Here is a 21,998-nt window from a genome sequence, read left to right as displayed (position 1 = left end):
AAAGCAGAAAACATAAAAATGAACATCTTTATTTTACAATGAATAAAAATTTCAAACATAACTTAACATAACTGCAGAGTGGAATTGAGCCAACAACTTCAAAACAATATACAGTAGTATTATCGAATAGATTGGTGGATGATGCTGCCAGTAGACTTTACCATCCTGTCTTTGGCCTTCTTCTTGACTGGATCGAGCTCAAAGCTCTTCCACAGGCGGACAGTTTCATCAGCCGCTACAGTGGCCATTGTCGAGAAGTCTGGACTCATGGTTAGGTTCAAGACCCTGCCCTCATGACCTGTTGACAGAAGTAGTTAAAAATGTCAGTTTTGAACAGCTGCCACCTGATGCAAATCTGAACACTAGTCTGAAGTTATGATTTGCCCAACATGGTAGTCTTTCAATAATAGAGACAGATTGAAGTAGTCTTAAACCACATTAGTCTGTACATTTTCCTATGGAAATTATAGATGCCTTACATTAATAACTCAGGAGCTGCTGGTGATTAATATGTCTGTCAAGCAAGACTACAGAATGAGGCATCTCATGGATGCTTTTACAACCTTTGGCAAGTTATTCAACTGAACAACATAAGAGATTGAGAACAAACTCTCCTTGTAATGGTGAAGTGAACAGTTTGCATTCAAACCAATTTACCAATACAAGTTAGGGTTTCTAATGGACAATCAGGGGATATTCAGTTTCTCTATAAGAACAATGCAGCTACTCTTGACTAATAGAAATTCTAAATTTTAGAACGCTGCTGCATGTAGCCTAAATATCTGGTGAATGTTTCAAAACTACTGGAGATTTATGAACATCTGATATTACAATGCATAAATTGTAATACAAATGAAGAGCAGTATATGCCCATCCACTTACCATTGAGCTCTGCTACTTTAGTCAAGGAGGGGTACTTCCTTATTACTATGTTGTCATGTGCATATCCATGGCTGGACACCAACTCCTTGTAGTTCGGAGCAAACGCCAAAGAGGAGACCTTTCAAGGAGTTTTGAACACAAGTGAATTTCTGATCATACCGCATAGCAGTTATAGACATTTTAAATAACTGGTAGGCAAATATACAGGTACATGCGGCTATGAATGAGAAGGACTCAAGACAAACTTTGGTCTTCAGACTTCCTTTTCAACAATCCAGAACCACAGCCCTATAAGGTTACCTGAGACTGACTGTCCAAAGCAGTGATGCAAGAGCCACTGTTGATATTCCAGATGCGGATGTGCCGGTCACTGGTGCCACCTCCAGACGCAAGAATGTTGGGCTGCCACGGACACCAGGCCAAAGCCTAAGAAATTACAGCAACAAAGTAATTAGGGTTCAGTAAGTCTCTCCACAGAGTCCTGTAATCCAAAGTTTGTTCACCTTGACTGCTCCTTGGTGTTCACTGAAGACATGGACAGCATTGCCACCTCGGCCACTGCCCTCCTGCACACCTGGCCAGATGTACACCAGGTTGTCATTGCCTCCACTGGCAAGGTACCTTCCGTCAGGGGACCACTTCAGCCCACACACCTCCTGAGAGTGCCCAGACAAGGTGGAGACATGGTGGTTGGCCACCCTCACGTCATGATGGTGGATATACCCTGATCGGGAGCCACTAGAAAAGAAATGGTAGCATGATTGCCCCGCTCAAAGTTACAATGCCTGTGTGGCATGGAGGGGGTATAAGTAGTTGTAACAATCTGGTTACTTGTACACTAAGGGGCTTTAAATTTAGACACCACACACCATCCTACTCTAGCTAACTTGAGCTGCCTATTGTTGGCAATGGACTGACAGGGTGTGATCACGGAATACATTGAGCCTTCTCACAATGTAACATCATAGAACCCTAACAACCCTAGGTTTTGCATTACCAGAAACCTACAGGACTAGAGGCAGTCCCTTTTTGGGGGGCATACATAATCTGAAGTCAACATGCATGAATACTTCTGTCCAGGTTCACTGCAGGTAATAGGCTGGCTACCCAAGTTTCTTGCAGCTACACCAAAGTCCCTAAAAGGAGAATTTAACTAAACTTGATGTAATACTTTACTCAGGATGAAGAACTATGGGCCAAGACAAAGTAATCAATGATTAAGATTCTTTTAAAACAGCAATCAGTGCAGACTGTACAATGGGAGTAATCAGGATATGTAGTTTTTCACCATTTCCTGCAGTAGCTCAAGTTGAACATTTGTTGAATAAAATAAGTGTCCACCAGTGTCACAAAACCAGATTTCCTTCAACCTTTGTTCTGGAGGAAAATAAATTCCTTCCCAGTCACAACTGTTTACCTGGACAGGATGTGATTGTTCCAGCTCAGGCTGCCTACACGGGCAGTGTGGCTGGCCATGGCCCGAAGACGCTTCTGGGTTTCCACATCCCACAACTTGGGACAAAGAAATGACAGTGAAAACCAGTACTGTCAAATCATGATAGTACAACAATGCCAAAGCCAGATGGAAGACATTAGATGAGTGTGTTTGTCTCAGGAGATTAACCTGAACTTTGCAGTCACTGCCACCAATGGCCAGGTAGTTCCCCTCTTTGATCCAAGACACAGAGCAGATATAGTCTTCCTCTCGCTCCATCTTCATCAGCAGCACAATGTCACCCTGGGTGGCATCCCACAGGTACACACTGTCGTGAAGCGCAACCGCTAGTAGGTTCTCACGACTCCAGTCTAGCAAGTTCAGATCTGCAGGGACAGACATGGGTACACTTCCTAAAAAAGTCATCTTTCAAAACACTCCTCTGCCACCACAAAGGAATTAAGTTAATAACCTAAAGACAAGGCTAAACCGGCCTGTTAAAATGATTGTTGATCCATCATTGAAACCGCCAAATAAGGTTAGTGTTGGGAGTAAAACAGGGACATTTGAAACAATAGTGAGTTGGCAGGAGACTCACAGAAATCATTTCGGAGGTCAGGAGCATCTAGGATTCTGTCAGGGACAGATGATATGTATCTGGTCTTTTTGGTTGAGACTGGAGTAGGAACATGACTGTAGAGGACTTTCAGGTTATTCTGGTAACCTGCAATAAAAGTAAATAGTTAATTTAAAATGACAAGGTCCAAATGAAATGGAACTTGTAACCCAACCCCTTTAAAGTGGAGAATTGTGGGGGACTGCTGCCACACTCAGCAATTAATGTAACTTGTCTCACTCAAGGACAGAAGACATTTTACATTCTCAGGGTTTCGTCTCCAATTTCATGAAAAACAATTTAAAGCTACTGTCTGGATAACACTTCAAAACTAAGTGGATGAGGTTTAACATGCTGAAAACAGCTAAAAGCTTTCACCTCCGATGAACTGAAAACACCACAACATTAGCAACAGTAGGCACACCTTCAGGAGCATTCAAGGGTTTTCCTCCAAGATGCAAGATCTTTGCCTCCTCAAGATTACATCCATTAAGTGTGACAGACCAGGCCTTCTGGCACTCCTACCAAAGACAAATGTGCCAGAGTTGTTTTACAATGCAGTGTGAAAAATGTGATCATGCATGGACAATGTTAGAGAAAAGCCTTACTAATGATACTGTGGAGGGGTTGGTGTCCATTGGCTCGTTTTCCTTTGAGAGCAGGAAGCTTGCCACATCCATCTGTTTGTTATTTCTGATGGGAATAAAACGATCACCACCCGCCTTGGAAGGTGTGCACTGTGTCTTTCCATTTTTTCCTGCACATAACAAAAAAGGTACATGTATTTTTTAAAACCCTTACTGAAACATTAGCACACCCAGAAACAACTGAAAGGGAACTGCAGTACAATTAAACCTGTAAAGCAGTTGCCAACATTAGTTACCTGGTGTTTTACTTGGCGTCTTTGACATACTAAGAGACTTATTTCCGTTTTTTCCAGGTGATCGTGCGCTTGGGTTAGCACTGCTGGCCAACACTGACGAACTGGCTTTTCTCTGCCACCTCGCCATGGGTGCGTTTGTGATTGGCATATCCAACTTCAGAATGCTGTGAATGTCGTTCTCGAATCCAAATTGAGCCATGTTTGACTGATTCTGCCTTCACGTCTCCCTGCAAAGCAGTGTCGTTTAACACACAATAACAATGCATGAATTCTAATTTACTAATTATTAAACAATTGCTTGTTAACTACTGTACAGTAACTACGTAGCAGACAAACGTGCAGATTTCCTTTGATCATTAACAGCTTTTCTCATCCACATATACATTTCATACAACATAAAAGTAAACGTCAATTTTAACAAACCGTAGCAACTTAAAAGCAGTCCCACACGCCTTTGAAGGAAAAAGTATATTGACCAAAAACAATCTCTCAACCGTTTAAGGAACGTTCTTCGTTCAAATCTAAGCTACTCAAGTTTGAAATATCAACGAACAATGACGACACTTCTTTAAATGGCTGAATGCGATGTAGTGATTGGCTTGTTCAAAACATTTTGGAGGTAACCATGGGAGTGGAACATAACTTATTAGTGTGATTGGTGGAACATGTATATGTTCCCTCCTTTAAAACATCAGCGACGAAAAATAAATCCCGTTCACACTTTTGGAGGATGGACTGCTAGAAATCAACACTGCCGCCTAGCGATAAGATCGACTAATCACTTTTTATTTTTGATAACACGGATGTATGAAGTCAATCATTTGAATTGTCTTGATAATCTAATGTGGAAAATCGAATTCATGATTTTTGGATTGATATATATTTGTTAGTCTTTCATGTCAATTTATCGGATTTTCCGGAGGTGTGTTTTATTTTTTTTATTGACTGCGCAGCCAGTTTCGGGAGGAAGAACCGGGAAGAACTAGCCATTAGCTAGAAATCTGTATGAGAAACGTAGTCACATAACGTCTTTATTCCTGTTTTTATTTCGGAGACCCTCCGAAACTAAATCGTCAAGATGTTCAACCGAATGACAAGCCTTTGGATGGGTGATGTATGTTTTCTCTGTTTTATCTAATTGCAGTCAGTGGTAGTTTATACTGTAAATGTAGCTATGTGCAGCCAACGCTTTAGTTAAGTTAAGGGATACATTAGCTAGTAACAACGTGCTAGGTAGGGTAAAGTTCCCCAAACAACTCGTAATGACGTGTAACTTACTACCTATCTGTTTTGATATGTCTATAATTAAACCATTAGAATAAATCCAGTCATAAGTTATTGATGAATACAGTTTCAGAAAACTTATCAACATTAAAGTTTCGACAGTTTAGCAAGCTAGTTCACTCGTACAGCAGCTAATCGTAATTGCTAACGTTAGCTAGATTACTGCTACGCACATAACGCGTCTGGTTGGGCCTAGTAGTAGTTGGTATTGGCTATGGCAACGCCTAACTAACTTGTTATCAGTAGTTTGTAGATTAACGTTTATTATATAGTTAATTAGTTTAGTGCTGTAACATTTAAGACTGGTTATAGGCCTTCTACTCATTTTGATGACGGTTGTAACTAATTTCGCAAAGTCACTACTTGTGAAATTCAGCCATGAAGACATTTGGGTAAACATTTGAATAACATTTTTTGGGTCACATGGTCAGGATAGTTAACTGTCTTTTCTCTCAACCTTTTCAAGTTACGTGATTTTCTTCCCTGGGGCGTTCTGTAGGCTAACCATTTTTATATTTAGTGGATATCAATGGAATTGGTATGTGCTGGTATATTTTACAGATAATTGTTTTTCTTATTTTGATGTTTTTCTTTTTAGCTGGACCCATACATGGACGAGAATTTCATTAAGCAAGCCTTCAGCACAATGGGGGAGACAGCGTATGGTGTTAAGATCATTACTCACAGAGTAACAGGGTATGTTCCTCACCAACACATAGGAATGTACCCGACTAAAATAAACTTGGTCAACATTTTAGTGCATATTTTTCTACATACCAGACATGGTAGACATCTATATTTTGATAAAATCAACAAATGCATTTTCATAAAACTAAGTTAAGATGCTAGTATTATCTACTGCTTACTGTATTATCTACTGCTTATCTACTGGGGTCCAGAAGTAGCAATATAATTTGGCATGTCAGTATGTAGAAAAGCTTTTAGGACCAGAAGAAAGGAGCACCATTTCTGCACTTGGCGTGCAGTACTCATTGCAGACTTTTTTTCATAGACGTAGTGGGTATGAAAAGGGACAATTACATTTAATGTGATACACCATTATTTTGAAACATATGTAGTATGTACATTGGTCTCATCTGTGAACCTGGGGAACATGAAACAAGTACTTTCTGGTCACTTAATGTGCTCATCTTAGTTTGCACACGATACTGGGAGTTTTGACTCTGAACAAGCACATTGCTATTACATTTTTGTTCATTAGCCTTTTATTGCAATAAGCAGCCTATTACTCCTCTAATCCTTCTCACAGCCACCTCACTTCACTAAGAACCATTGGCCTAGAGTGATCGGTTGTGACAGATCCACAGCCTCGGTAATAAACAAGTCCCCTTATATAGGTCTCTTGGAATGCTCAACTAAAAGAAATCTGTCAACCAAGGGGCTATAGACCAAGCCGGATAAAAATCAGGCTATTTTTAGACTGATTTATGCATCGTTTTTCCTTTTTTTAAAGTGGGCTGCTTACCAGTTTAAGCCAGACTATGTGCACATGTTAGCATCGGTCAGTGATTTGAAATGTGATATGAGTAATTGGACCACTTTAGTTATAATATCTAACCTCTTACAACATCCTAGTGTCATTTCAGTGTATGCTGGTTGATTAACTTAACAGAGAACTGCAAATTGATAATGTATAATTTAGGGTTGCACAATATTGGAAACAACTGACATTGCGATATTTTGTTTTTCTGCAATATATATTGCAATATGATGTTGCAGAATTTCTTCAGAAAGAGCTTTGGCTATCAACCTGACCGTATGTATCCTTCATTCTTCCCCAGCCCCATCCTCTACAATAACAATTTATGAAACTCATGAAAATCCTTAGATTTCAGAACAGGTTGCTAGGTAATAATGTGTAACAGTAATAGTATAGCAACAGTAGTAATATAGAATGCGCAGTTGGGCATAACTTACCAACTGCAAGATGCAGTCTGCGGCCAGAGTAAGGTAATCTGGTCCACTTGTTCAGGGGCAGCCTTCACCATGTTCTTGTCATTGTCTGTTGTAATACAGACTAGACGACTCTCATCTTGGCCCCAATCAACTAAAGCTTCTCTCATCTCTGTTGCCATGTTCTCACTTGTATGATCCTCTGGGGACATGCAGTTTGCAAACAGCGACTTTTCAGGTGGAGGTCCTCGTTAATATAGTGTACGTTCAGACTTATGTAGGGCTCCGTTGTCCCGCTGGACCACAAGTCCGTTGTTGCTGTATAGTATTCCACTTGTGACCGCTCTTTTTCAACTTGTGCCTTGCATTTTTCATTCAGCTCTCGTCATACGAAGATCTGTGTTGCTGCCTTAAATGATCGAACAAATTGGTCGTGTTGTGGCAACAATTGCAAGGCACTCTCGACAAAGTACCTGTTTTTGGTCAACATCATCCTGTCTAGCCAAAATATTTCCATGTAATTGACGATGCATTTCTTTTTGCAACCAAATTCTCCATTTGGGGCTTTTTTGCCTGTTCCTCGCTCATTTCGTCACGCTCAAGCAGGGCCTGCATGTCAACTAAGTGCAGCAACGAACCGTGTTTAATATAATAATAATAAACTTTGTATCCAATAACCTGTAAATGACCTTAAATCAGACGTATATGATGCTCGTTTTCCATTTGAAAAATATATATATATTGGAGTCTGATATATGTTTACCTTACTAAATTGCACATTCTGGGATGTGACTATTGCGGATGCGTACATCGCAATGACGATGCTGAAACGATTTATCGTGCAGCCCTAGTATAATTCCAAAATGCACTGTTTGAGAGATTTTTTTTTGTCAGTGTTGAGTTTTCTGTCCCATTTTTTTGTGATTGCTGTATTTCATGCTTGTCACTAACAATGCATTTTTCTACAGTGGTTCGGCAGGCTATTGCTTTGTGGAAATGGCAGATGAAGCCAGCGTTGACCGGTGTGTTCACAGGCTGAATGGGAAGCTAGTTCCAGGATCAAATCCGGTGAGCACTTATTATAAGCTTGATATTTCTCATACTTGTAGTTAATTTGAACAACTTACTGATGTTGAATGGACAACCACCCTCCAGTTTTCCTTTGTTAAAACTTGTTGTGGATAGCGGAGCTTCACTAGCATCGACCCCCATTTTATAGGTTGATGAAAGAGAATGTTAAATTTACATTACAGCCTGGTTACTGAGCTCCATTTTTTCCCCCTGATGGTGGTGGTTGAGGCTGTTTGTAAATTGACTTTGTTTGAAGCCGGTGAATAAACTCTGTTAGGAACTAACTGACGAATGGGATAAAGCCTGTACTGGGTGGTGGAGGTATGTAAACCAAATAAAATGTTATTCTCTAATAATATACTCTTTATTTTCTAGCAATATATGTCCTTACTACAAGCATCGGTCTTTAAAGGTACTTGACTGAATGTTTTTTTTCTTCCCCTACAGCCCAGAAAGTTTAAGTTAAACTATGCAACGTACGGGAAACGGCCTGAAGCTGGGTATGCTACTCTACCTTATTCCATTTGAAAAATGCTTCTGTTTTTTTAAAACTTGCATTAACTTGTTGATTATATACACTTACAGCTCCTTTGGAAATGTCAAATCTTCATGTAAGAAAGTTTGAGAACGAAAACACTAGGCAGTGTGATCAAGGTGTCCGCTGGCCCTTAAATAAATAAAAAGCTATAAATACTCTTATTTCATATTTTTAAAGGTCATAAAATGTATTCATTGAGCTCTATTATCATTGTGAAGCGGCGATGATGCAAAATATGTGTGGTTTGTAAACGCGTTTTAGCTCTGGTCGCACGCAGTGGAACCACAATTCTGTCCAAATGTAAGACGTCAGCAAGACACTCGTGACAGTTGGCTGCTTTCTCTCAACACCACTGTTTATGAGGTAGCTAGCTAGTTACTACCCACCTAGGTAATTTAACGAGCTCAATAGTAGACATTGTACACCCATGTGGGGTGTGCGCATGATAGCTACTACAGCTGAGTTAGTGTTGGTTGCCATAGTAACAACAAAGCGCTAGTGAAGCTGGGGTTGGTAGGTTGTCTAAAAAATGTATTTACATAGGTTACAAAAACCAACAACTTAAATAAAAATGAAAGACCACTACATGAAATAATGTAGTTGGCTGGGTAAACATATTTGTGTTTCTCGTCTGTGTACAATATTGTTCTTGTTATAATTATTAGGCTCTAGGCCTATTGTTATAATCGTATTAATTATTGTTATAGTTATTAATTGAACAATAGTTTGTTCAATGCTGATCCTGAGATCACTAGCCCCTTTGGGATCATGATAATTAATTTCTCCTTAATTTTTAAGCTTGAATACCGATGTTGTCAATGATTAGATTGTTTGACAAGAGGAACACTGTTCATTGATCGACATGGTTGACGGCTGCCAGCGTTTCAACAAATTTTAAATGTTGGTGCCTCAACCTGCTAGCAAGCATGCACAGAAAACTAGACCGCTCACAGGATTGAGCATCCTGCACCATTTGCAAAACTGCTTGCATTTTGCCACCCTACTTCATTTTAAAGTGTGAGACCTTCACTGCAGCCACAGCCCATCTCAAGGACCTTACATGGGGTTTTGTTGTGACCTGTGGTCTTAAATTGAATTGGAAGTGCCATTAACCTTTTTTAATTTAACTTTCAGAAACCTGCCGAAACTCTGATACTGGTACACGTTAGCTAATCTAGTTGTTTCTTTCTCTTATGTTTCCTTAGTCCGGAATATTCAGTCTTTGTGGGAGATTTGTCTTCAGATGTGGACGACTTCCAACTCCATCAGTTCTTCCTGAAGAAGTACCCTTCCTGCAAAGGAGGCAAAGTGGTTTCTGATCAGTATGGAAACTCCAGGTATGTTTCCTGAACGGGGTTATACGTTCATGTTGTTTGGTGATGCCATTTATGCACCACCTGCCTTCGAACACAATTTTAATGTCATTTCTGCTTCTAATGGATTAATCCGACATTTCATTACATTCAAATTCCCTGTAAAGTCACATAACATTTTAACAATAGTTTCTTGTTTCGTTGGATTGTGTAGACATATATTTGTCTTGCGTACCTTCACCACTGTTTACCACTGGTATCTTCCAAAAAATACTGACAAAAGGTTGTTTCTGACGTTTATGCTAAAACTATTGTTTTCCCCATATAGGGTAAGCAAGAGCAACTCACAATTGAAGTGATGCTACTTCATATTAAAAGTAAAACAACAAGTTTCAGTTCTACCATACCATTTTTGTTTTCTAATTACGTATTGGATTAGCATGTTACGGCGAGTCCGGAGAGGAATTAGCGCTCAGGGTTTTAGTGTGCTGCTTTCTCTCGCAGAGGTTATGGCTTTATCAAGTTTGGTGATGAGAACGAACAGAAGAAAGCAATCGAAGAGTGTCAGAATGCCTCGGGCCTCGGGACGAAACCAATCAGGATCAGCATAGCTGTGAACAAGAGGTACGCTCCAACCCTATTATAGTGTTGTGGCCAATTTGTGTTACTTGTGTCATCCATAGTTGAAATACGGTGCACTATTCTTCACACCTGCTGTACCTGACATTTTTCTTCTTTTGTCCTTTTATTTGTTTAGCCATAAAACGAACACCTATCACAACCAGAACCACAACTCTTACCAAAACAATTACCAGCAGCCGTACTATCAACAGCCCAACCAGAACTACTACCCTCAGTGGGGCTATGACCAGTACAATAGCTACAACTACGGTGGCTACGGTCCCTATGGGGGCTATCCCCCTCCAGGCCCCCATGGAATGATGGGCCCCCCTCCCCCCATCGGAATGCCTCCCATGCCCACAGACATGTATACTTCCTCTGAGGTAAGTTTTCCTGACAAGCTCCCTGGATCTTTCCACATATGTTTCCCCATACCCTTTCAGTTAATCTAACATGGTGTCATGTTGTTCCGAATGAATGGTCGCTCGGCATGGGTTTTACTCAGCTGAGTACTATTGTACAAATCAGAGACATTTTGCAAGTGCTATATGTCGTTTATCTGCATTTTGTTTAGCTTTAGTCAGATTCAGTGGGGGGGGGACACTTCAGTCAAAAAATGATCATGTAAAAATATTACTGCTGACACTTTGAGGTCACTTAGAACATTTTTTGTTTTCCATGAAAACATGCATGAAATTAGTTTGAACAGGAAAATAGCAAAAATGTATAGAACATAGTCATTGACAAAGTCAGAAATAATGATTTTTGAGATAGTGTCCTTCATACTTTGGTTTTGTCAGAATACTCAGTTTGCTGCAATTACAGCCCTGCAGACCATTGGCATTCTAGTTGTTAATTTGTTGAAGTAATCTGAAGATATTTCACCACATGCTTCCTGAAGCACCTCCAGCTAATTGGATTGCTGGCACCTCCAACACCTCCAACTTGACGGACACTTAAATACCATATGGTCAAGCTGCCACCATAACTGCTCAGTAGGGTTGAGATCCGGTGCAAAAACAACTGTCCCACTGGCCTAGTAGGGCCAATGTGTTTGAAACTTACTGTCCCCAAAACATTTTTGTCTCCTTCCAAAAGTTATTTTTTAGCATGTGTCCAAATACTTTTCTTAACATGTGTAATCCTTTATGAAATGCATTCTAGTTATGTTAAATATAATCACATTATGCTAATTATGATAAAAATGTATAATAAGATAAGTCAACCAAACATTTGTCTTTTAAACAAATCACAATCATTCATAACCGGGGAAAGCAGACAAATGGCTTGTCCATCTTAGTTACTAGGTATGCAGTTGTTGTAAGTCGAGCCATCACCCAATGGGCATCTGCATTTAGATTTTAGACCAGTACGGTCGAGGGCCCTGAAGACAGATTGTCAGCCACCTGCTTGACTGTCATGCAGACAGAGTGCTGTTTGCTATTGGCATGGCTGGTCAAGGACTGTTTGCGAAAAGCATATATGTGAAAAGACCCACATGTGTCCGCTCTTGCCTGGAACTTACGAGAGACGACACGGGACATTCCATCGAAGTCGAAACAAGTAAATTATTTTTTTGCACATAGTTATCCTTTGATGCCTTCTTCAATTGAGTGACTCGCAAATGTTTTTAAATGTTTTATTGAAAAACAATACAAGACAGCCATGAGTCACATCACTGCTCATCTTGAGTGGCGAACAGCGCGCGCAAAGAGATACAAGGTAGTTACTTGTGGGTGTGCCAATCTCAATTTAATTTTTTCAATGGCCCGAACTGGACAGTGTCCTGCTACTTTTATTAGACAGTGACTTGCTAGTAATTTTTTTTTTTACTGGCCTGGGACCATCGTTATTGTCTAACCCTGCCAGTACAAATTTCCCACTTCGCCACCAAAGCACCCCCAGACCAATAATTAGCCTCCTCCATGCTCGATAGATTGCGTCAAGCACTCCTCCAGCATTGTTTCATTTGAAATGTTTTATTGGCCTGTCTGAGATGGCTTTTTCTTGCAACTCTGCCTAGAAGGGCAGCATCCCAGAGTCGCCTCTTGAAAGTGAGGCATCTGTTGCTCAAACTAGACACTGATGTATTAGTCCTCTAGCTCAGTAGTGCACTCTCTTTCAATTCTGTTTAGAGCCAGTTTATGCTGTTCTGTGCAGGGTGTAGTACACAGCATTGTATGAGATCTTCAGTTTCTTGGCAATTGCTCATATTTCCAGCAACAATAGTCATTTACAATCGCTTTTCTTTTGAACGGTGGTGTGATAATTTTTTCTTTTGCCCATTAGCAAACACAGGAGTCCACAGATGAGCCAGAAGAAGAGGCAGCTGAAGGTAATTCCACCATCCTTTCACATATCTAAAATAATATAAAATGTGCTGCATCTGTCTGGAGTGTTCTTCCCTTAAATGTTACTATTTCCTGACTGGCTAGTTGACATTTATTCTTCCCTCCCTGCTTGTGCCTGCCAGATCCCAGCCCTCAGCTGGATGTGGATTCACTGAACAGAGAGTACATGGAGAGGAGTGAGGAGCTCTATGATTCGCTCATGAATTGTCACTGGCAGCCACTGGATACCATCACCTCCAAAATCCCAACTTTTTCCAGTTCCTGATGTGTTTTACACATTTCCTTTGAATTTAATGACATTTATTTTCTCCAAAAGGGCAAAGTCACAAAACAACAGGGTTTTTATTTTTTGTAATTCTCTGTCTGTACAAGGCATGTTTGAGCTGCAGTATTTGGCATTTGTATATATTGTTCACATCCTTCAGTCTTTTTTTATTTTTTATTGGAGGAATGTTTTTTCAATTAGCATTTTTCCAGTAGTGCATTTTTCTGTGCAAACACTGTGGATTCTTCCATTAAATGTGTTTTAAGTTGATTAAATGAAGTAATGCTCTTGGTCTCCCTGACATTATTTGTGTGTTTTACACTTTTGCATACTATTGTCTTCAGGCAGAAACATATTTTTCAACAGCTACTGTAATATCTTTAGCTTTAGATCTTTCTTAAAATAAAGTACATTCACCTGTCGTTGCCATTAAATTCTGTTTGTGGTTTTGTCTTAGTATTGTTATTCCTGCAATCTTTTGGTGCCTAGAGCATTTATAATTATTCCATTATTAAAACTGACTAAAATAATTTGACTCTCAAATTGATTTACCCATTCCAGTAGATAATGGAAGTGTTAAATTTCCTTTGAGTACTCTTGTCCTCCGAACTGAAGAGGTCTGGAAATCACTCAGCTTTTCAGCAATGTGCGGTTTTGCTATTGTATTACTTTTTGCATGTTTCTTGAATCAAGTGTTTTTCAAATAATCCTAATATCTCAAAATTCATCCTCTTTCTCTCACATAACCACAGACTACATGCTGTAGAAGCCAATGTAACTGTAAAGTGATTAGTGTTGAACATGTTTGTCTCAATGAATTTGATATCGTTTGTACTGTATGTTGCCTGTACTCAAATATCGTCGGTATACAAGCAAAATCTAGACATCCATGCCCTTACCCTTCAATATACAGTATAGTAAGAATGTTTCAGGTTGCCAATATGTTTTTCTTTTCTCTATTTTTTCTATAAGACAGAAGCAGCCAGATGAATTCTGAAGTGTGTAGTTATATATTGTCTGCTCAGATTCAGTGAAATTCAGCAAAGTTGATTGCATGGTGCTTCACTTTATAGATGGACAATGACCCAAAACATACCGCAAGAGTGACTCAGGAGTTTTTAATAGCAAAGATATTGAATATTCTACAATGGCCGATGTCCGGCGTTTTTTTTAGTGTCCACTCCAAAGACGTTGGGATAAAGATCTGGAGAAAAGGCAATTAAATACGGGCTTCTCCTTCGAGTGATGGAGGAAGAAACTAGCAAATACATTTTTTTACCCACTGGGTTGAATTCAACTGTTTAACCTAGGCATGATTTAGCAGCAAGCCTGACATAAATGTGGCACCATGCAATATAAAGGAAACTTGCATGGTCTGAAATATGGCTCAGTAAAAATGTGGCACCATGCAATATAAAGGAAACTTGCATGGTCGGAAATATGGCTCAGTACCATGGTCCATATTTCTTTCTCTTTGGCGGAAAATATGTTTCCGCCCGGTCTCGAACCGGGGACCTTTCGCGTGTTAGGCGAACGTGATAACCACTACACTACGGAAACTGATTATGCCGTGCTGTCGTCAGGATCCCTCCTGATTCATGCATCGTCTGTCATTTAATCTAGAGTTCCTCAGGAGTTGTCGCAGATTCAAACTTCTTGCGAGGATAAACTAACATCCGTGGGTGTGTCCTAGTACTTTTTAATGGCACAAATTTCAAGTTGCTTAAGAAATACATTTTGGGTACCTAAGGCAAAGCACATGATACATGGTCACTATTGCATGGGTTAAAAGAAAGTGTTTCCGCCCGGTCTCGAACCGGGGACCTTTCGCGTGTGAGGCGAACGTGATAACCACTACACTACGGAAACTGGAAAAGGTGTGGGGAATGATCAGTATCCTTCCTGATGATCTGGTCAACTTGGTGAGACGTACTCAGAATGGTGTGACCCGTGACAGAAAGGAACGCCTTTCTGTCACGTTTTCTTAACGTGTCTAATGTAACTCCATTTCTATCTCTGTCACTCGGCCTCCTCTTACTCACAGCTGCCTCCTTAGCGCAGTAGGTAGCGCGTCAGTCTCATAATCTGAAGGTCGTGAGTTCGATCCTCACAGGGGGCAAGACTTTTGAAATGGTTTGTACTACGTATAACGCTTGTGAATAAATGGTGTTTCAAAGGCACCTTGATGTTGTCTTTTGACTTAGAAAAGTCACATTTAGAAACAACATGTCATGGAACTACAGGAAATAATTTGACACTGACACAAGTTTTGTTCTTTTGGCTGTTTACCAAAATATATTCAAGTTACAGTTAAATAATGCATTTGGGCTCAGAGTGTAGTCTCTCAGATTTATTTTGAGCATATTCACATCGAAGGAAGGTTGGAGGAAGGTTTAAGGAATTACAGCTCTTTGATATGAAAGAAATATGCAATTTTATTGAAAATGAAAAACGTAAATATGTCTGATTGTAGATTGTTGGAAGAAAGAAATACGATTAGAAATGACATAAAATGTTAAGAACTTGAGGGTTCTGAATACTCTCTGAAGGCACTACACAGAGAGGGAGGAAGGTCACAGACAGTTTACTTTCCCAGTTTTCTAATCTTGCTTTTTCCTCCAGTAAATTCCTTAGCTGTATGTTCAGTGTTCCTAACCCGCTTTCCATTTTTCTTCGTTTTATAACCCCCTTATTCCTTTCATATGTCCCTTTCCTCCATTCCTGGAGACATTTCCTTTCTAATCTCTAAATTCCCATTTATTCTTTTACAATTCTCATACTGAATTTCATACTGAAATGCAGTTACATTTGCATAATGTTGGGAAAAGAGGCTTACATATTAACCAACACTTTCCTGATTAATACAGCTCTGGAAAAAATTAAGAGACCACTGCACCTTTTTCTATCTATAAATTTGTTCCGAAGCTGTAGATTTTAAATCTGGTGTTATTTCATGTCCCTTATCTACTAAGTATAAAAACCTGATGACAGTTGGCAGTAAAGAGGTTTTAATTATACTCTCATGATGTAATAAAAAAGATACAGATGACCTTTTGCCCAGCACCTATGTTTTATGAGATACGTACAACCACAACAATTCTTAATATTCTTTCACTCTGGCTTCCCCCCTTCCTTTATGGTTAAGAGCCCCACTCCTGGTCGTCCAGGGCAGTACCAGCTGGGGCCCAGGCGGTACCAGCCCTGATACAGGCCCCTCCAGCTAAGACAGCCCAGGGCCCCTCCTATGATCTGTGTGGGGAACGAGGGAAAATAGGCCAGTAGACAGAGCAGTAGAAAGACCCAGAGTCCCAGCAGGATGACACAGAACAGGAAAAGTAGACGGAGAGGAGCTCCTGAGGGCCCGCCTAGAGTCAGGTAGGGCCCAAACACAGCTGTTTCCTCGGCCACCAGCAGGCAGCAAAGACACAACAGGAAGATATCCTCAGAGACCTCGTAGCCACGCCATAGCATCCCATTTCCCACACACAGCTGCTTGCTTGCCCCCTCTCGTAGCAGCAGCAATGGCTGGCCATTCACTACAGGCTGGCCGTCCACAGCGCTGAGTGGCTCGTAGCAGCTCCCGGTGGCATTCTCAAGGACATCCAGAATCTTCCGGAACCCAACCCAGAGCACGCCTGCAACTACCAGCCTGGACAGGTGTCGCAGCGAGAGAACTAGGGATCTGCCGACTGAAAAGGAGAGGAGGAAGACGAAGGAGCCGACGAAGATGCAGGTCCATCCCCAGCCTGAACGCAGGAAAGCTCTGAATGGTTAACAAAGAGAGTTGGACCATGTTTTATTCACTGACTGGCACTGTAGGTTGACTGGCTTAGAAGTGGATGCAAACAGACAACAATAATGCAATCATGAATTATGGCTACCTTTGGATCTCACCTGTAAAGAAAATGAGTCCTTTTGGCAAAGATGCTGTGTTGGGAGACCCAGAGGCTCAGGGCAGGTCCAAACATTATCAAGCCTGACAACAGCAAGTGAAAATGACGGCGGAAATGGGAACTTCCCATGATTCTGGCTGCCAGGTCTGTCAAGACCACCAAAATGGTATTGAGGAACATGTCACCAGCCTGAATTTGGCCTCAACTGAAAATACCTTTGTGTATCCAATGATCTTGTTGGGTTTTGTATTTTTTATGTCAATGTGAGTGACCAATCCTGTATGCTATAATCCAAGAAATGCAGTTGTTGTTTCACTTCATGGATTCAATCTAAGGGTTTGGCAATTTCAATAAAGAACAATCTCATTCCCGTTTTCACATTCACCTCTGTCTGAGTGGTAGATATCCTATGTTTCAAAAACTCCCTTTCGTTTGAAAGTTCTCTGTAAAATTCAGTTGTTCACTTCCTCTATCCAACACATTTATCCCTCATTTCCACAAATGATGCAGTAAATATGTCATTCAATATATTGCAGTTTTCGACCTTGTCTGACCTTGAATAGGTTTCCGCTCTGAATTAACTTTCACGTGTCGACTGTACTTCCAGTCATCTCTGAGGTCACCGCCCACCTCTTACTCGTGCTGCATAAAACAATGTGCTCATCCAAAATGGTGTGCTGATCTTCTTCGTGCTCATATAGTAGACTGTTAAGTCCAACTGTTCAGGATGAAGTTTTGCTATGGCCCCACCCCTCAGCTCCCATCTCACTCCACCCCCTCCCCCTCTCATTGACACCAACAGAGTGGGACATATGTTCTCGTATGTTCTCACAGTGGGACATATGTTCTTATCCCCCTGTTGCAGGTGTCGGATTACAAAGTTCAGTGGTTATAGAATGCACTGGCTCAATCGGCTAGTAGCCGACCACGATCATGGTGGATTTGAGTGCATCTAAAAAATTTATAAAAAAATGAGAGCACAATAACGCTGAACACACGCTACACCATTCCATTCGATACAGACAGAGTGAAGTTGTGCCCTGACGTTTGACGGTTCAATTGGTTGGCATTGCCCACTGTTCTGTAAACGAGTGTCGGTTGTTTTGTTTAATGCTCTACTGTAAATGCCATTAGGGTTCTAAATAAGCAGGTCTCCACATGTCTTCTATTTATACTTGTATAACCCCTGTACTTTATCCACACATCCTATCCTGTCCATTCTTAGACTCAGCTGTTGGTTTTGGCCTAAAAGCCTGTCTCTGTCAATCAGTGAGCTGGAGCCGTCGTCCCGCTGTCCTTCTTTTTCCAGTAGTATTCCTGACTGAACTACTTTCCAGTATATTTGTTGTATTCCTATATATACAGAGAAAGATCACATGTAGTATTTACCTTCTCCAGACTTATTCATTTTTATACTAACCCAATGCCTAGGACTACAATACAACTAAATGCCTTTTGTTGTTTGAGGACACGCATTTTAAATGGGTTTCATCGCTGAGATTCATTTAGCAGACCTGTCTTACCCGTTATGTAATGCGTGGCAAATTATTTTGTTATAGCATAGATGATATAGCACATATTTCAATCTACTGTCAACAATACTCTAATCTTGCTGCATATGGACATATGCACTTAATAGTCTTCAGGTCTAAAATGCATGTAGGATAAGAGGATATTATTATGATATTCCTTTGATTACTGATATTCTTTTTATCACTAACTTATAATTTTTTTTCCCATTGGCCTATAGAGGGTGACTTGTGTGCATCAAGTGAAAAAAGTGTCTTCCTCTGTCCACTGTTCAGACATCTTTCCATAGGCTATGTAAAATATATTTAGCCATACAAAGTACAGTAGGCTACTTTGCCATTTTCTTTCCACACCCCAATAAGCCCACATATTTAGGCAGGGTATAAATCTAACCCATCTGAAAGTATTAATTGTAGCAGCTCCCGATGGCATTCTCGAGGACATCCAGAATCTTCCGGGAACCCAAACCAAAGCACACCGGCAACTACCAATCTGGACAGGTGTTTCAATCCACAAGCCAGCTCACCGAAAATGTACATCACTGCTGTGTAATGCGGAGGAATGTTGTGTGCAGAGAAACACATTACCAATATACTTCCTGTAATTTCTTTCTGTTTCCCATTAAAACAACTGTTGTTATGACAGATGACTAGACGTTCGTATTATAATATATTAATATTTATCATGTCCTGATAAAATACCCTGACTTGGAGATTGGCTCATGAAATAATAGTGTCTGCGCCATTGTATTTCAACTGATATTTGAACATCATTTTATTTCAGTTATCCATGATAGACCCAAGGGGTTTCAATAGGCAAAATTGTTTTACCGACGCATTTGGTGATATTTCATTGATATGTCAAACATAATGCAGCCCAGAAAAAAAAATCTACTTTGGATTGGCCAAGTCAAAGTCTTGACTTTAATCCTGTCGAGAAGCTGTGGCAGGACCTGAAGCAGGAAGCCACACGCCCCGCAAAGCTCAATGTATTGTCTGAGTTCTGTAAGGAGGAATTGCCACAAGGTATTTAATTTAGGGGCTCACAGATTTTTGCACACATGGAATCAAAAATGTTGTTAATGAAACTGTTTTTGTTAAATACAAAATGAAAATACTGTATGTTTTTGTTTGTGACCTTTATTTTCAATATTTTAATTATTAATTGTGGTTTAGAGAAGGATTTCAATATATAAAATAAAAATAATGACCATCCCTGTATATTTATGTATATATCTAATATATATATACATATAGTACATAAATGAATAAACACATACATATATTGTAATTTTTTTAATACCAAATCTATCATTCATTATTACTTGATGGTGTAAACTCCCCTCTCCTAATTGCTTATTAATCTAGGATGAATGTAGATGTTGCTATATTACTATAGCTAAAACATATTTAGACATGTCTAGCTATTTCTATGAAGTTGGATTGCATTATCATAAAGTTCTGTTTATAATCATAAATCACATTAAAATAGGCAATGAAAATACTATTCTGGAAAATTTAAGAAACCACTGCACCTTTTTCTTTATTTTCCAAAAAAGTTGAGTTTTGAGTGAGGAACAGAAGGGTTCAAATTGAAAATTAAAATTGAACGCTTCTGTTCCTCACTCAAAATGTTCCTTTTCAACTGCAGTGGTCTTTTAATTTTTTCCGGAGCTGTATTTCAACATTTAATAGGAACTTTGCTGCCATCCACAGGCAAAATAGCAGAGGTCTCTTCAAGTGTTGATGGTAAAATTATCCTCAGGCCACTAGATTTTATTAACAGAAGGTTGCTCTTCTTGATCTTATTGGCAACACCTTTAAATGTGCAAAACAATACAGAGCACAACCAAAACAAACTGCAAATCTATTTAACAAGGATATATACTCTAAATCACTAGATTATGTTCAAGAAATGAATACAAATTATTTCCTAATGGTTAAAAAGATACCCAGATCCAAAATGATTTGCCCACTTGATAAAATAAGCAAAACAATGTTTCATTCAATGATCTAGACCTCTGTCTCTGGTGATAATTTTCTGCTGCAGCATGGATTCAAATCTGACCCATTGCTTTTTAAGGAAAAACTCTTTCCCTCTTTGTCTCTCTCATAAAAATCATAAAGATTCCTGAAAATATTGAGCTAAACTGAATAATCATTAAAAATTAAGAAATGATATAATTTCGTACCAACAGAATTTTATTTTAACAAGTAATAATAATTGTTGTCAATAAGGTGGGTGTCAAAAGAATTGAAACCCATTTTCAACACCATCGCAGTGGTGAAAAAACCTTTTTTGGGCCAACGAGCCCTATCCATTGTTGCAACTTGGTCTCAGGGGACTACGCAGACTATTTTACGTAAATCTTTGACTGACAAATTTGTTAGATATATTAAGCTAGGCAAAGTAACAATCCAGAAAAAAAAGGGTCACCATGTTTTGATCCAGGGACTTTACAACTCACAGATGGGGGCTCTAACCACAGCTCTAGACAGGAACTGGCCATAATAGGCTCTGTGCACCAGCATAGTGACGAACTTCCGCTTTTGTCTAGAAGTCGGTATTGCAGTTTCCGGTTTAATTACTAATACTCATCCGCATTAGTAAACACTCACAACAAGATGAGTGATGCTGTTGCATGGGGAAAAAAAGAAGTTTTTTCATTTAAGTTTCAAGGTACGAGTGGGGCATCATTTTAATCAGGAGAATGTCCTCTTTTTAATAAAATATGGCTTGAGACATTTAATTACTTCTAACGCTAGACTAGAAATAGTCAGAAAAGGCGATTTTTTATATACTTCCACGTAACGCAGTTTTAAGTGCAATTAATACCATATTTGACCAGATGTTTACTCCCTATGCCAGTTGTTATTTTTCAGTTTCGTTGTGAAATGAGGTTACAGTAGTAAAATAAAAGAGGAGACCTGTTTTGGTGCTTTTTTGAGGCTATGGAATTTTAAGCTTCATTCAGGTTAGAAGAGGCTGAACGAAGGTTTGTTTCAATTCATTTGCTATGGGGACGCACTAGCGTTCCAGCTCAGCCAGCGTTCTTTTGCCGTTTTTGAGGCTAGGGTGAATTTTTATGCGTTCTATTGTCCTGCCTAATACTACACTAAAAAGGAACACGTCGCTAAACTAGCTTAGCCAATAGCCGGCCGGCACACCATAGTAAACTACTTACCCTCGTAGTGATTTTCTTTCTAACGTTAACCCTAACCTCAACTCCAGTGCTGTGATACCTAACTTTAACCCAAACCCTAACCTGAATCCCAGTGCTATGATACCTACTACAAAACCTTAACCAAACCATTTTCTAACCTTACCCCATACCTTAACCCCAATGCTGTGATATATACCCTTAACCCCAGTGTTGTAATACCTAACATTAACCTAACTGTA

At 39.7% G+C, this 21,998-nt stretch overlaps 3 protein-coding genes and 3 non-coding genes across 7 annotated transcripts; 2 read left to right on the top strand and 4 right to left on the bottom strand.

Annotated features, from left to right (window-relative positions):
- Positions 1–13: 13 nt before the first annotated feature.
- cdc20 (cell division cycle 20 homolog) lies at positions 14–4,376 on the bottom strand. Its single transcript, XM_010885130.4, has 11 exons — positions 4,240–4,376; positions 3,817–4,043; positions 3,542–3,690; positions 3,358–3,454; positions 2,916–3,041; positions 2,507–2,703; positions 2,300–2,394; positions 1,386–1,620; positions 1,183–1,308; positions 883–1,000; positions 14–298 (listed from the first exon to the last, which is right to left on the bottom strand). Exons 2-11 carry the CDS (start codon positions 4,013–4,015, stop codon positions 120–122), a joined length of 1,521 nt encoding a protein of 506 aa, XP_010883432.2. The 5' UTR covers positions 4,016–4,043; positions 4,240–4,376; the 3' UTR covers positions 14–119.
- Positions 4,377–4,571: 195 nt separating this feature from the next.
- trnau1apb (tRNA selenocysteine 1 associated protein 1b) lies at positions 4,572–13,607 on the top strand. Its single transcript, XM_010885142.4, has 9 exons — positions 4,572–4,930; positions 5,699–5,796; positions 7,983–8,082; positions 8,533–8,585; positions 9,829–9,960; positions 10,441–10,560; positions 10,694–10,940; positions 12,847–12,892; positions 13,031–13,607. Exons 1-9 carry the CDS (start codon positions 4,895–4,897, stop codon positions 13,171–13,173), a joined length of 975 nt encoding a protein of 324 aa, XP_010883444.1. The 5' UTR covers positions 4,572–4,894; the 3' UTR covers positions 13,174–13,607.
- Positions 13,608–14,660: 1,053 nt separating this feature from the next.
- trnav-aac lies at positions 14,661–14,733 on the bottom strand. The gene has a single exon. It is a non-coding gene; the product is annotated as a tRNA-Val (tRNA).
- A 236-nt stretch (positions 14,734–14,969) lies between these two features.
- trnav-cac lies at positions 14,970–15,042 on the bottom strand. The gene has a single exon. It is a non-coding gene; the product is annotated as a tRNA-Val (tRNA).
- A 177-nt stretch (positions 15,043–15,219) lies between these two features.
- On the top strand, positions 15,220–15,292 carry trnam-cau. The gene has a single exon. It is a non-coding gene; the product is annotated as a tRNA-Met (tRNA).
- Positions 15,293–15,446: 154 nt separating this feature from the next.
- Positions 15,447–17,799, bottom strand: fitm1 (fat storage-inducing transmembrane protein 1). Of its 2 annotated transcripts, XM_010885163.4 has the most exons (3): positions 17,621–17,799; positions 17,068–17,212; positions 15,447–16,936 (listed from the first exon to the last, which is right to left on the bottom strand). In XM_010885163.4, exons 2-3 carry the CDS (start codon positions 17,193–17,195, stop codon positions 16,285–16,287), a joined length of 780 nt encoding a protein of 259 aa, XP_010883465.1. In that variant the 5' UTR covers positions 17,196–17,212; positions 17,621–17,799; the 3' UTR covers positions 15,447–16,284. The 2 variants fall into 2 exon arrangements, with proteins under 2 accessions (XP_010883465.1, XP_010883458.1); XM_010885156.4 differs by having other exon boundaries at positions 17,068–17,799.
- Positions 17,800–21,998: the final 4,199 nt, after the last annotated feature.

The sequence above is a fragment of the Esox lucius genome, chromosome 3 (assembly GCF_011004845.1).
Source record: "Esox lucius isolate fEsoLuc1 chromosome 3, fEsoLuc1.pri, whole genome shotgun sequence".
Lineage (NCBI taxonomy): Eukaryota > Metazoa > Chordata > Actinopteri > Esociformes > Esocidae > Esox > Esox lucius.
The sequence above is the reverse complement of the archived record's forward strand: the minus strand, read 5'-3'. Positions and strand labels throughout refer to the sequence as shown.